General features: G+C 36.1%; 1 protein-coding gene across 1 annotated transcript; it reads left to right on the top strand.

Moving 5' to 3' along the window:
* The first annotated feature begins 320 nt into the window (after nt 1–320).
* LOC130827386 (cysteine-tryptophan domain-containing zinc finger protein 3-like) lies at nt 321–14694 on the top strand. Its single transcript, XM_057693093.1, has 13 exons — nt 321–908; nt 2826–2898; nt 2973–3103; nt 3275–3643; nt 3725–5001; nt 5191–5537; nt 5630–7317; nt 7437–7594; nt 8821–8981; nt 10011–10171; nt 11740–12422; nt 12528–12590; nt 14510–14694. Exons 1-11 carry the CDS (start codon nt 771–773, stop codon nt 11926–11928), a joined length of 4692 nt encoding a protein of 1563 aa, XP_057549076.1. The 5' UTR covers nt 321–770; the 3' UTR covers nt 11929–12422; nt 12528–12590; nt 14510–14694.
* Nucleotides 14695–14713: the final 19 nt, after the last annotated feature.

The following is a 14713-nucleotide window of genomic DNA, read 5'->3' as shown; positions in this document are numbered from 1 at the left end:
TTTTGAGCTCATCACACCGAAAGATGGTTTTTTTACGAGAGTAGCTGTACCGGAAGAATGTTAAGTTTGCATTTTGAACCTACTTTAACACTTCACAAATTGTTGTGAGAGACGGTCTCTCCGAAAGACGCATTAGATATATATAGCCTAAATAGTCCAATTAATACAAATTAAAGAGATAATAAAAATATGAGCTTCTTGTTTTGAGGTCATTTCTTTGAGAGACGGTCTTCCACAAGAGTAGATGTTAACACTTATGTTATGTGTCGAGTTGGATCGGCCCACCTTTCTTACACTTAAGAAGATAGGGAGAAGAATTGTATGAACCCTCAAAATAGGAAAACAAAATATTAGAAAAAAGAAACAAAATAAAAAACGCTGCTGCTTTACACCAAAACCGTAGTTTTGTCTGCTAATCAAATTCCAGCTCCTCCAGATCGTCAATTCACGATCCAAACCTAGGAGGGTTTTCAATTCCTTTTACCCTAATTCCGATCAATATTTGACGTTAAGCAAATGTGTTCATTCTGTAACCTATTTTAATTTCTGTTCTATTTCGTTTTGTTGCAATTTTGCGGTGGCTTTGGAATTAAGCTTTTGATCTTGATCTGTTATGGTTACACCACTTATGGAATTTTCTAGATTTCGAAGTTTAATAATGGGTCGAAGAGAGTTTGTGATTTTATTTTCTGGTTAATTGGGAATAAGAAAGTGAATTGATTTGGGGGTTAATTGGGAAAAAAAGAAACGTTTGAAGAAACGTTTCTGAGATGATTACTTTGGGACTTGAGCAAGAATTTAGCAGTAATAAAAGAGAAATGAATGAGATTGATCTTGAAGAAGGAGAAGCTTGCTCTTACCAAGATTTTGATTCTACCATTGACCCGGATGTTGCCCTATCCTATATAGTAAGCCTAATACTTTCCTAGTCTTGATTTTTATAAATTGATTTGTGTAAATTTCGTATCCAATTATATCCTATTTTCAGCTGAATTACAGGCTTTACAGCAACCCTTTTTAGATCAGAGATGTTTAGCAAAGCTGAAAGCATGCTTAATTGACTTTATTGTTTGTAGCTTGCTGATGATTTTATTTTTTCGAGTTTGAAGTAGGTGCATTTCATATGATTTATCTTGTGGGTGGTATATTTGATCAATATATTAGCTTTATGAAGTTAAATTCTTGGTTTTGAGATGTAATTTTGATCAACTTAGGTGGGGTATGGAACATTTTGGTGATAAGTTTGTTGCCAAGTACCAACCTGCTGTGTTGGGAGAAACTTTTTTCCTTATTAGGTTTGAGACGAACTTTGATGTCTAGGTGATAAGTTTATCTTAATTGTGATATTTGGGTCGTTATGTTGTAATTATGAATTATGATAGTTTCTTAGTTTTTGAATAATTCAATACGGAATTACATAGAGACTATGGCATTACCGAAAACAATAGATATTAACAAAGGAAGAAATAATGAGTGTGCTTGATGTGTGTATTGAATCGCCAATATCATAGGCTGTTTGGAAGAAACTTTTATGGTATTGGACAGTTTATAGACTTAGATTAGAAGAAGATCTTTTGATGCAAACATCTATCACTTATGTTTTCCCCTCATCTTTATTTCTATTCTCTTCTTTTTTATTTCCTTAATTTTATTCTTGATTTTCAAGTAAGATTTTTTATTTCCTTTTTTAATAGGATTTCGGGCGCTTCACACTCAAAACCTAGCGCCTTTACCTTGCGCCAAGAGTCTAGGCAATAGGAAACCTTAGCGCCTTAGAGAGCCTCGCGCCTTTTTAAACCAAGTTCACAATTACTGCACTTGTGTAATTGTTAGTTGATGATCAATGTCTCACCAGTTAATAGAGTGGCACAGTGATCTAACACTTCAGAGGTATCTTTGGATATGTTTCCACACGAAACCTCAAAACTTCCTTAGAACTTTGTGCTTACAGGCTAGTATATTGCTGAACAAAAGATATGTAAAGCACGATTAACAATAAGATAAATCCAAGCATTTGATACTAGACATATTCACTACTTGCGACTTGTGAGTCATAATCTATACAGCCTCTTAGAGTTATGGCTATGTTACAATTGAAGTGCTTGCTTTAGATTGGTTGGTAATCGTTGTATAGAATATGAGGGATATGGTCCTTTAGCTCATAGCCTGCTAATGATGACAGCTTTTAGCATGTGATTTCAAGATAGATGCTAGATTTACCTGCTTCACACCTTTGATATCTCCCGACTCACACGCTAAAACTTCACTCCTCAAAAGATAGGGGAACAAAGTCAAAGAGGCCCGAGGGAGTATATGAGAGTTATATATATAGATATTGATTTTCAAATGCTCTTTCTATGCAAGATGTTTGTCACCTTTGGAATATGAGGCTGACTAGATTACGGGTCACAACAACTAAAGAGGCTGAAAAGTTTAACTGTATTCGTTTGTCTTCACTTTTTCTTTTTATCCTTTTTCCCTCGTTTTGGATAAGAATAACTAAATTGAGAAAACCCATTTTTGGGTAGAGGCTACAGGAAGGCTTTTAGTACCTGAAAGATTACATTCAGAGTTATATATTATCAACTACTAACATCAATATCTGTTGTAAATTAAGGATATAGACTTGTAGGGTTTTTATCATTCAATGTCATTTCTTATTTCTGCTGTACTTGTCTTATGTAATAGAATAGTGATCAATTAGCTTCTTTCATGATGCAAGTCCTCTATTTTTTTTTTCTCTATAATCTATGGGAACTTGGGTTCTTATTACTTTGTTTTGGTATCAAAATAGTACACCTTATTGTTTTTAATTGTTTTTCAAGGATGAGAAACTACAAAATGTACTGGGACATTTTAAGAAAGATTTTGAAGGTGTTGTTTCGGCGGAGAGTTTGGGTGAGTTAAGTACTGATAACAACCTGCTCTATTTAATGATATAAAAGGCCTTTTAATGAGTCGTATTCTTCCAGGGGCAAAATTCGGTAGCTATGGTTCATTCTTGCCTGCTCATCGCCGATCACCTGTTCATGCTCACTCTAAGACTCCACCAAGAGTTCAAAACCATGTTACACACCAGTCTCCAAATACTTTTCAAGCAGAGGTACTCTTATTAAATTATTGTTCACGACTCTTATTAAAGTGTTTTGTGGAAAATGATTAATTTACGTGAACTGTGAAAGGCCTCACCTTGAATCTTTTTTATGTACAAGTTTTTTAAGAAACATTACTCTATTGCAACAATATTTTTTGATCTTACTTATCCCTTTTTTAGGTTGCCCATCATAATTCTCTTGGTCCAGCCAATGTCTCCTATTCAACTAAACAGGGATCTGCTTCTTCTGGTTCTGCTTCTTCTTTTGCTCACAAACCGCCACCCCAAAATGATTCTTGTTTAAAAAATGCAAGTACAAAACCAAATCAGTTAGTTGAAGTTTGTTCGCCTAAATCTGAAGTTCGTGACCATAACACACTGAAATTTCGAATTAAAGTGGGCTCTGAGAATTTGTCGGATAAGAAAAATGCTGAAATCTACAGTGGTCTTGGCCTTGTTGGTTCTCCAACTTCATCACCTGATGAGAGTCCCATGGAAAGTGAAGGATTGTCTTGCGATGATTTTGAGTCTCCAACTCGGATTCTTCAAGTGAGTTATGTTGTTTACCTTTGCTCTGGGCATTATTGCGCTGTATTGACTCTTTTTGATTTCTTTTTGTATTTATGGCAGATGATGACTTCATCCCCACTATGTAGAGGCCGCTTCTTGTCTCCACTTCCCAATAACCTGATATGCTTGAGTGAAAGGCCAAAATCCGCGCAGAATATTTTTGTTCAACCTTCTTCCAACGTCAAGTTGGAAAATTCTGTCATAGGGCATCCCTCATTTTCAGTTAAAGATAAGAAGACAATTTCTGGTGAGAACTGCATGAAGTTGTTGGATAAAAAAGGGTTGGTTCCACAAGATAAAGCAGATCGGAAAGAGAGCAGTATACATTCTCCTTTTCATTCAAAAGAGATGGGGATTGATGCTGTGTCTTATGAAGATCTTGTTTCTGATACTTTGAAGCTACCCCTTCTATCTAATGAACCCATTCACATGAAGGGGTCGCCAAAAGCCTCATTCAAGGAAGAGGTTTTCTGTGACACCACAAAAAGGGAGTCTTTTGAGCCAGTTTCTAGCCATGTTAGCTTGAATGAGAAGTCTAATGAAAAGATGATTTCAGCTGGAACAATTGTACATAACAAAGTTTGCGATGCTCGGAAGAATATGATGACTGAATCAAAAAAAGTAGGCGATAGCAGAAGTGAAACGGTTGACAGTGTAACCAATATTAATATCGGTGTTCCAAATCTTAAAAAGGCTTCAAAACTTGGACAGAGAAATCCTGTTATTCACAAGAGCGACTCATCAATTTACCATGATGATGCCATGATTTTACCTAGTGGAAATGAGCAATTCTCATCAGGGGATGAAAAGAGGCCCAAGAAAAGTCAAGTTCATGGCTTTGCTAATAGAAAGAAAGTAATGGAAATAGGTAAAGATAGTGATCAGGTGCTGAAAGACAGAATGTATTCTGGTGCTGAGAATAATGCGTGTATGCGAAAGGATTCAGCTAAGGCCAGGGATCAATATGCTGATTTTTTTGGGGAGCTGAATGAAAATGAAGATGATATCGACTCCCCAGTTTTGCCTTCTGGTGAGATGTTGAAGACCTCTGAGGTTGGTGAAAAAACCATGTTAGCTTTTGAGCACACATCAAAGGTGAAGACGAGCTCCATTGACACATGCAAGGGACCAACTTCAGGTGTGAAAGTTGGAGGTTCCTCTAACATTGTTTCTGTACAAGAAAATTTCCAACCAATTTCTGAGTCAGCTCCTATTCCTGTTGTTGAAGATGACAATTGGGTCCTGTGTGACAAGTGTCAGAAATGGAGATTGTTTCCCCCTGGCTCGAAAGTGGACAACCTTCCCGATAAATGGGACTGCAGCATGATGACCTGGCTGTAAGTTCTTTATTCAAGATTATCTTTAATTCCTGACTTGTTATGCAATTCTTTATCATTATAGAACATTTGTATGCGTCATAAAGAGCAGGAAAACACATAGGATAGAAAATTAATTTCTCTAACTTATATGGAGGATGGTCTTTCACTCTTTCTGTGATTTCTTATATAATTATGATTTATGTCCAGACCTGGTCGGAACCGCTGCAGCGTTAGTGAAGAAGAAACCAACAATTACCATGCACCTCCTCTGGGCATGAGCTCAGCTAATATTTTGAGCTCTGTTTTGCCGATTAATGGAAAGGTGAACAGTAAAGGAAAGAAAACATTAAAGCCATCCCTCCAGGATTCTCCAAGTAGGCTGCCAAGCTCAAAGAAGAAACAACAGTTAGGGAAAGGAAAGACATTGAAGGAAGCCAAGGATTCTTTCCTTACGAATGGATTGGATCTTCAGCAACAACCTAATATTGATTTATTTCTGGAGACAGGGTCAGAAAAGAAAACGGAGAAGCGCAGAACTGATCGTGATTCTGATGGTAATATTTAATGTCAAGTACACTTGTCTCCTTGTTCTGATCAAATAGCTCTTCTTTGTTATAGAAAACTCACTTTCTTGATGTTGACACAGGTCATACTAAGATCTTAAATGTAAAAGGCAAAAGGGAATTTGATCTAGAGCTTCATAAATCTTCTAAGAAAAGCAAGACACAGAGTGCACAAAGTGGGGATAATTATCAGGTAACAGCTACTCAGGATCAAGGCATTGAGAATTTGGGTGTTAACCCAATCTATGGGTTTGGAGCCCGTACAACTGCAAAGGGTCGGGCATCTAACTCTTATCAGAATTCTAAGAATGATATGTTGAGCACCCCTTCAGAAATATATGGCAAATCAAAGTTCCAAGTTGAGGCACACCCAGCTGTTGGTTCTGTGCTTGTCGGCAAGTCGGGCAGTGGAAATAAGAAGAGAAAAGGTGATAACTTGAAGGATTCTCCAAGTTCAACTCCGTCATCGTGCAAGATGATTGATGATGATAAATCAAGTAGAAAGAGGCATAAGATGTCCAAGTCTGAGGGAAAAGAATCTAGTCTTAGTAAAAGACACGGTAAAGTAGATAAGAAAAGTAAAAATGTTTCTCATCAAAGATTGGATGGTATTGAGTCCTTGCAAAAGGATTTATCATTTGTGAATCCTGTTGTGGCAGCTACATCAAGCTCTTCAAAAGTTTCTGGATCTCTTAGAGTCAGATACAAAGCTCAGGAAATAAAAGGTTCTCCAGTTGAATCAGTTTCTTCTTCTCCCTGCAGAATTCCAAACTCAGATAAACTAACCTCAGGGTACGAAGTCATAGGAAATAATAATGTCCAGGGCGATGTCAATCTGGAAACTGGCAGTCCAAGGAGGTTCTCTTCAGCTGATTATGAAGGTAACGGTGATCAATCTGGAGCTAGAAGGAAAGATATTTTTGTAACTGGCACTTTTAATGGCTCTTTAAATGACGACATGCATGAAAAAAATAAAGGAGGTTTACATGTGGCTAATGGAAACAGCTCCATTGATTATATAAATCATGATAATGGGTATTCTTTTGAGGCACAAGTTTCATGTAAAGGTATCAATGAGACAAGTAGAGCGGAAGTCCATATTGATGCTAATGTGTCTAACTCAAAGAAATCTTGGAAGGATTCTCTTTCACTTTCTAAGGATAAGAACCAGACTTCAAACTCTAATTCTGGGAGAGGGAAAGTTAAGATGTCTGTGTCAGATGATAAGTCAAAGGATCTTTCATCAGTTAATGAAAAGAAAGACAGGAATAGAAAAGAAAAAGTTGGTGAAAAATGTGCTTCAAAAGCCAACAAAACTGAAAATCGCACATTAGCTGACACTAAAGACCGTGGTTTTCCAAATTCTGAAAGAAGACAGGAAAATGATGAGAGAAGATCTTCAAAGAGGTTTGATGTGGAAAAATCTGAGGAGTTGGTGCCAATATCTGCCAAAGAAAAATCTCGACATATACTGCAGTCTGATGGGGAGAGAAATGAGGGGTCGAATACTATGCAACCTTGTCAAAAAAACAAGGCAAGTACTTCAGCCTGTGATGTTCAGTCAGATGGTCGTCCTAGAGAGCCCAGACCTAATAAGAAAACTGATAGCCACAATGGGACTCATACTCCATCGAAAAATTCAATATCTAATGGGCATAAGATGAAGAATCAGGATGCTCCAAGTCCTCTGAGAAGAGACTCTTCAAGCCAAGCCGCAAGCAGTGCGATTAAAGAAGCCACACTCCTCAAACACATGGCCGATCGCCAGAAGGTATTATATTTTTTATTCTCCCCTTACCACCTTCATCCAAGAAAAAAAGAGCTCTGAGGAAGCTTGGGAGGGGAAAATTATTATTTGTTCTAAATTGGTTCTATTGTTGTGTGTTGCAGAGTTCTGGTTCAACTGAGAGTACAGGAATGTACTTTGATGCAGCTCTGAAGTTTCTTCATGGTGCCTCGTTACTAGAATCTGGAAAAACTGAGAACATCAAACATGCAGAAGTAGCCCCATTTATTCCAATATATAGCGATACTGCAAAGCTTTGCCAGTAAGTAAACAGATTGATCCCAAATTCAGTTTATTTTTTCCTGTATCTGCTCAATATTTGGGTACATTTGCACAGATGTTAGCCGGTGTAACTTACTATCATTCTATTCTTGGTGACATATATTTTCTCAGCAAAAATGTAGAGATTCTGTTAGATGAGTGATGATTTAAGCACTTTTGTGTTTCTTTTTCTCACTGATGTCACATCAAAGAGGCCTTGAATTTTGAGTGAGTAGATCACAATTTTATTATTGATAATAAATGCGCTTGTAAGGAAATCGGGGAGTTGACTTACTTGGATTCAAGAAGCCAATAAATAGGGTTGATATAGATAACAGGAGTTAAAATTGTTATGGAGTAAATGGGATTGTTGTTGCACGTTTCAGAATATATAAATGCAAGGAGGATCATTTTTGTGGATGAGAGATAAATCGTTTAGTATATTTAATGGTAGTACCGTAGTGGTAGTATGGTTTTGATTGAACTTTATTTTTTATACCTGAAATTTTAGCGGTTATGTAACTTAGGCACAATATGTCTCTTTATGATGGATCAAAGGATTTATAGTTCTTTGATTAAGTATCATAATAGACTACACTATTATTGTTTCTTGTTTTCTTTCTATGTGAAGATGTAACCGGTGTTTCCAATTGGGGTCCTTCAGAAACAGTCTCTTTGTTATTCAGGGCATGGCTGCATACATTTGACCCTGCCAAGGAGGGAGTCACTTAGTAGCATTAGATTGATGTAATGTTGAAAACGTAACTTAGGCACAATGCCTATGTTGGTGATAATCTAGTTAAAATTTTGAGCTGGACATGCAGTTAATTGTTTAGCTCTTTCTGAAAATTTGTCAAGAGGCAGTGGCACAGCCTTTTATCTGTTCCTCATTGAAGCTTAGAAGTGCATTCGATATCTGGTAGAATTGCGATGGATTAGTATGTGGTGGTTGAATTGATCTTGCAGAATGCTGATCTAAAAGACTACTGATTGTTCCTGTTGAGAATACTTGAGTTGCTGTCTTCGTTATGGAGATAGTTTTACTGTCTAAAACTATATAGCTGCTGCCTTTTGCCTTTTTCCTTTTGTTGCTAAATGTTCTATCAAATGCTACCTGTAATTTGTTTTCATCAATTAGCAGTATATAGTTATATCATATTGATTTATAAGGTTCTCTAACTCTGGAGTTTCTTGTCCCTCAATACAAAAAAAATAAATGAAATATAGGTATTGTGCCCATGAATATGAAAAGTCGAAAGACATGGCCTCTGCTGCACTGGCATACAAATGTGTGGAATTGGCATTTATGAGGGTAATCTATTCTTCACATAACACTGCAAGTCGAGATAGGCATGAGCTGCAGACTGTTCTGGAGATGATTCCTCCAGGTAATATACTTCTACTTGTAACCACATTATTCGATTTCTGCTTTCTTTTATTTCTTATTATTCCTTCGTTTATATTTAGTGAAAGGCCTAGCAGTTGTAACAAGGAAATGCCGAGACATATCTTTATGTTGGCAACTCTATTTTGTGTAAATCCTTTATCAGTGGGCTTTTCCGAAAGTCCCTTCTCTGTTGTGTGTCTAGAGGAAAGGAGAAAGAAATGGTAGTGACCGCCCCTTGCATTAACTGAAATTATATAGTCCCTCCATCGCCTTTTGTTCTATCCATTTAGCCTAAACTAGCCCATTTTTTATGATTTGATTTGGCGCTGTAAACTAAAGCAGCCCATGGCATGTCACTGTAAGAACTACTATTTTTTTTTAATTGTTTTTAACGGTTTTCAAAATCTTTTCAATATAATGGATATAATGTAGTTAACTTGTTTTTACAATCTCTCAAGTCTATCTCAAGTATGCTGATATAAGTTTCTAGAATAATATATTAAAACATTAACAGCCAAAATGTTGTATTTTATAAATTGATATTGTATATGTACATTTATAACCAGTAATCTTATTTGATCTTTGAAGAAAGTTGTCAAATATCAATATTGCAAATCCACATGATAATTTATTCAAAAATAATACTTTAAAATAAAGCTTTTGAAGGATGAGCCAACATGAATAAGCTCATGGACACAGACACTAAAAGATCATAGCTATGTAATGCTAAGGACTGAACATATGTAAGTTGGAATGAACGCCTGACATGAGGCTCAAGCCAGCCTGGGGAGTGCCATCTTTAGCCATAAAGGCTTTGTTGAGTAGATAGATTCATATCTACATAGTAGCGGCTATCTGCACATGGCTTAAATACTCACATTTTCAATGTTCTAATGTTACTTTTTCAGAATGTATGTCCCTCGTGCTATGGGAAGCTTTCATAATCTTATTTATTTGCCATTGATTAGATCTTATAACATGATGTTGGAAAAAATCAAAACCACTTATTTCATGAATATCTATTTTGTAGGAGAGTCACCTTCTTCTTCTGCCTCTGATATTGACAACTTGAACAATTCTGCAAATGGGGACAAGGCTGCCCAAGCTAAGAATAGTGGTTCTCCTCAACTTGCAGCAAACCTTGTTATTGCAGGCAGGAACCGTCCAAACTTTTCAAGGCTTCTCAGTTTTGTAAGTTTACCTTCACCTATGTGGATAATACTGACATGTATTGATGTATATACGTATGCTCATCTAGATCGATGTTCGTATATTAGATTGATAATTATAATGGATACAAAAATATTACCTTTGACTAGTCTACAAGAAAGATCCCACCTTTAGTTTTTCTACGAGAAGTTTCACCTTTAAACTATATTTGCAAAAAGTCCCCTATTTCATCTAGTAGAAGTTCCAAAAATGCCTGTGTAAACTAACCACTGACAGGTAAGATATTCTTAAGTATGGAGATTGAATTTTCACTAGCCTTGAGTTAATTCAGAATAATACCAAACTTTGAGGAGTCCCTAATCACTTTCTTCATGTGGTGTTACTACTGTCAAATACGGATTTTTAATGAAATTGTAGCCGAACAAGGTTAAAGGGAGCAATTTTCTGGGGAACAACTCACATTTTATCCTAGCATCATCATTAATCACTACAGCCACCACCTTCCTGTACTCCCTATCCTCCTTGTGATTATCATCTACACTTCTTTCCATAGTGCAAAAATGAGACTTATCTACCTTAGCAAAGGGGTCTTGGCAATTTACCCCTCTATCTTTAAAAGTGGCTGCTACAATCGCACCTCTATTGAATCCTTAAATGAATTCGTATTTTTTCTGAAGAGTCATGACTTAAGCATATACTGCTTGTTTGTTTGCTTTCAAATGAGTGGGATCTTTGTTGTGATTTGCTGATTTCATGTCGTCAAATCTATTTGTGTCTTTTCTTCATGCTTCTAAATTCTGTAATCAGCAGACATTTTGGTGCTGTATGATCTCACTTTGATTACTTTTTAGCTTAATTAGATGTTGGAACTGTCCAATTGTGATGGTATGGAAGTTATGACTGTTTGATGTAGGTGAATTATGGTTGGATACATGGTATGGGTATGAGTTGGTGATAATTTCCTTTTTTGATTGAGATAAAAGATGGCTATGGAAGGGGTGATGCGGAGGATAAGACTAGGGTTGTTGATGGATCTAATTTTCTGATGTACTCAAATCAGTCTTGAACTTTACTCGAAGAAAAATATATATATAGTGAAGATTCCAAGTGGAAAGAATGTTTGAACTTGCTCAATATAGTAAGTGGGAATAACTTTTAGGAGTAGAGAGTGTATGATTTTTGTGAAGCTATGCTATTAGTTGATAATCAATCGCTTACAATTGATATGTTGATCCCTCCAGTTTGTGAGATTCTTTTACCTGTGGGCTATTTTTTCAAGCTTATTAGCAAATATGAACATGAAATGTTTGACTACGTAGCACAAACAGTGTTGAAGCTAGTAACTAACGGCCATAATTACCATAAGCTGATCCTGTAGTCTCAGATCTTTTTCTATTAGCTGTTTTTCTCTCAACTTATGCCTTGTGCTGATTAGCATGCATCAATATTTGGAGTTTAACCAAGCTTTATTTCAAACATGAGCCATGAGGTCAATATTATGCTTGACCATACTTCACGTCAGGTTTCTGTAGCTTAGAGAAGGTTAATGTTTAGATGTTATGCCCTGAAAATAGGTGAATGTTTTGCAGGCTCAGGATGTGAGTTCTGCAATGGAAGCTTCAAGAAAATCACGCATTGCTTTTGCAGCTGCTAATGGTAGTCAGGATAATTTAAAAGATGCAATCACCTCCATCAAGAGAGCTCTGGATTTCAACTTCCATGATGTAGATGGACTTTTGCGTTTGGTACGGCTTGCAAAAGAAGCAATTGGCCGTTGAGCAGGTTAAGCATTATGGCAGTTCATGTATCCATACTACTGAGAAAGCAACTGTTTTATGGAGAAAAACAATTAACAGGCTCAATATGGTGCTCCAACGTGATTTTTATTTTGATGTCATCTTGTCCTTTGCTTGAATATGCTGTAGTATGTCCCAGAAACCGTCTCACATCTTCATCTGGTTCTTCTAATGGTCAAGCGACAAGTTACTTGTTGAGGATGCCTTATCAAAACGATTGATGCACTTTGTTCTTTGGGCTGTGGTTTGATAAATTTTGCCGGAAAGTGAAGGTTGCAAATAGAGTTTTAGTGATGAATCTTGATTTTGCACCAAGACAAGTGAATTCTGATGCCATTCATGTTTTTCTATTTCCTGTATAGTGTACATAATCAAAGAATAGGTTATGAGAAATAGTTCATATAGTCATTGGTGTTGCTAGGAAACCCTGACTGCACCGTCACTCTTATTTCTCAATAATGCAGAAGGTTGAGACGGTGAGTGGAATTTGTTTTTGCTATTGTCTATAATAATGAATTTTCAAGGACTAATACGATAAATTATTTTGTATATACTTAATGGTACCAGTGTCTTTATGGCAGTGCTTGCAAGATCCATGCTGGAAGGAGGCAAGTTGTATGAACCATCAAGTGCATGTATATGAGGTGAATAAATCAAGTCTTATTTCTCTAGAAGTCTTCATTTTGTGTGGATGCTTTTCTTAATTTTAATCTTGAAGGTACCCTTGATGAAGTTATATTATGAGTTAGCCATATTTTTGTGTATTGATTAGTTTTTTAGAGGAATATAAGGAATTATTATATTGTCTTTTAGTGTGATAAATTCGGTATCAATGAAGAGAGAGATTGAATTGTGTGGATGTCAGATGGTATTGAAAGTGAGTTGAAATCTAGAGATGTGATCAAAAGAGAGTTTAAATGTCAAGATGTGATTAAAAGAGTGGAATGGGACGATTGAAAATAGAAAATGAGGTGTGGAGAAAATGAATGGAGGGAGTACGAAAACAAAAACAACAACAAACCAGAGTCTTAATCCCAAAAAAATTGGGTTGGTTACATGAACCAATAAATCAGTTCCATTGGTTGTCCATATGGATTCTTCTTTTCCATTCATTACGGTTTTCTACAATCTCGCTCTTCCTTCATATCCTTTTCACTCCTGCCCTCCAAGTCATTTTTGGTCATTTTCGCCCTTTTTGTAAGTCTCTCGAGCTTTAAATTTCTATCTTCGTTATTCGCTAATGTTCCGTCTTTTAACATTACCAAACTATCTTCAATGATTTTTTTTAATCTCTTCTTCAATATTGACAACTTCTAAAATCTTTCTTATGTTCGTTTCAAATTCTATCCCTCAAGGTCTGCCCACTTATTCACACTCCCATCTTTCTACTATAACATTCTAGTCCATATGAACTTGTCCTTTAGCTTTAGGGGCACTCCTCAATCACATAATGGAAGGAGTACTAGATTTTATTTGTACAGGTTGACGGGCAAAATTCCTCTGTACATAGTTAGGAATAAACATATCAGGATATGCTGTATAATCTCCTTTCCTTTCCATTTTTAATCACGCGCACTAACGTTGAGATTGGCTTTAGAAGACACAATCTCTAGATCTTTAGTTCTTTTTTTTATCTTGCTCACAAAGTACCAAGTTTATTTTTTTTTTCTGATTGGATGTCATAGAAATAAAATTACTGTACTTGGAAAACGAGGGAAAATTTATGATTATTGTGTTTTCTACCTGGGAAGAATATAGGATAAGAGAAGTGTTTTTGCTGATGATTATTGTGAATTTGATTGTGTATCTTCTGCTTATTATTTATCTTAAGTTGGAGACTTAGAACTCATTTAAAACCGTTAACATACATGATTACACATGAATGTGAAGTCATTTAAAAAATTATATTAATGGACTAAAGTATTTCATTTGCCCTTCTTATTTATGTGAAATTGCGCATGACTTTTGCAGTTTTGCTACTAAGCGTGAATCAAAAACAACCTCTTTGTTAGTTTTATCATTAACAAGGGTAAGGTGGCGTACATACGACCCTCCTAAACCCCGCATTAGGTAGGATCCACTTTTTGGCATTGAGGTAATGGGGTGTTGTAATATACACAAACATGAAGAGACTAGAACAAAAATGACGGTGCAGCATTTGTTTGTTTCTTTTCAGATTACCTATCATGTTTTGCACCTGTCTTTAAAAGTATTGTCGTTATAGAATATGGTCAGCATAAGTAGTTAGCTGTTAACTGTATGTGTAATCTTTATTGGTGAAAGAGTAGCTATTAGTGGTTAGCTGTTTGACAACTGAAGTATCGTTTTACTACGAAACACTACCCGAACACTGCTATTTTGTAATTAGTAGTGTTTTACACCGAATTGGTAACAATTATCCAAAAACCTACGCCTAACACGCTCATACTCTTTGCTAATTTACTATCAATGGGACTTGTGTCGCTGAAAAGTGAAAACCGTGCATAGTATCATGTTTGATTTTTCACCCTATATTTCTGCTTGATGTTCCAAACTGATCAGCATTCCTCTGTGTTGGTTTCAGGTGTATGCTGATGTTTATACTTTTATTAACCAGGAAAACTGTAAATAGATGAAATATTAGAGTACCCCACCTGTTTTTAGGGTTTTTGTTCCCTCTTAGATTTATTGATTATTTTTGAGCAGTTTTGTAAACAATGTTCAAGTGACATATTGTCTATTTGTCTCAATGTATGTAAATTTTTGATCGTCTCGGTGTATTAGATTG

Source organism: Amaranthus tricolor, chromosome 11 (assembly GCF_026212465.1).
Source record: "Amaranthus tricolor cultivar Red isolate AtriRed21 chromosome 11, ASM2621246v1, whole genome shotgun sequence".
NCBI lineage: Eukaryota > Viridiplantae > Streptophyta > Magnoliopsida > Caryophyllales > Amaranthaceae > Amaranthus > Amaranthus tricolor.
Note: the sequence above shows the minus strand (reverse complement) of the source record. Positions and strands in the feature narration are given on the sequence as shown.

Coding starts and splice junctions, on each gene's coding strand:
- LOC130827386 (XM_057693093.1), top strand. CDS start 771: ATGATTACTTTGGGACTTGAGCAAGAATTTAGCAGTAATAAAAGAGAA. Junction 2,899..2,972: donor TGTTTCGGCGGAGAGTTTGG/GTGAGTTAAGTA, acceptor GTATTCTTCCAG/GGGCAAAATTCGGTAGCTAT. Junction 3,644..3,724: donor CTCCAACTCGGATTCTTCAA/GTGAGTTATGTT, acceptor TATTTATGGCAG/ATGATGACTTCATCCCCACT.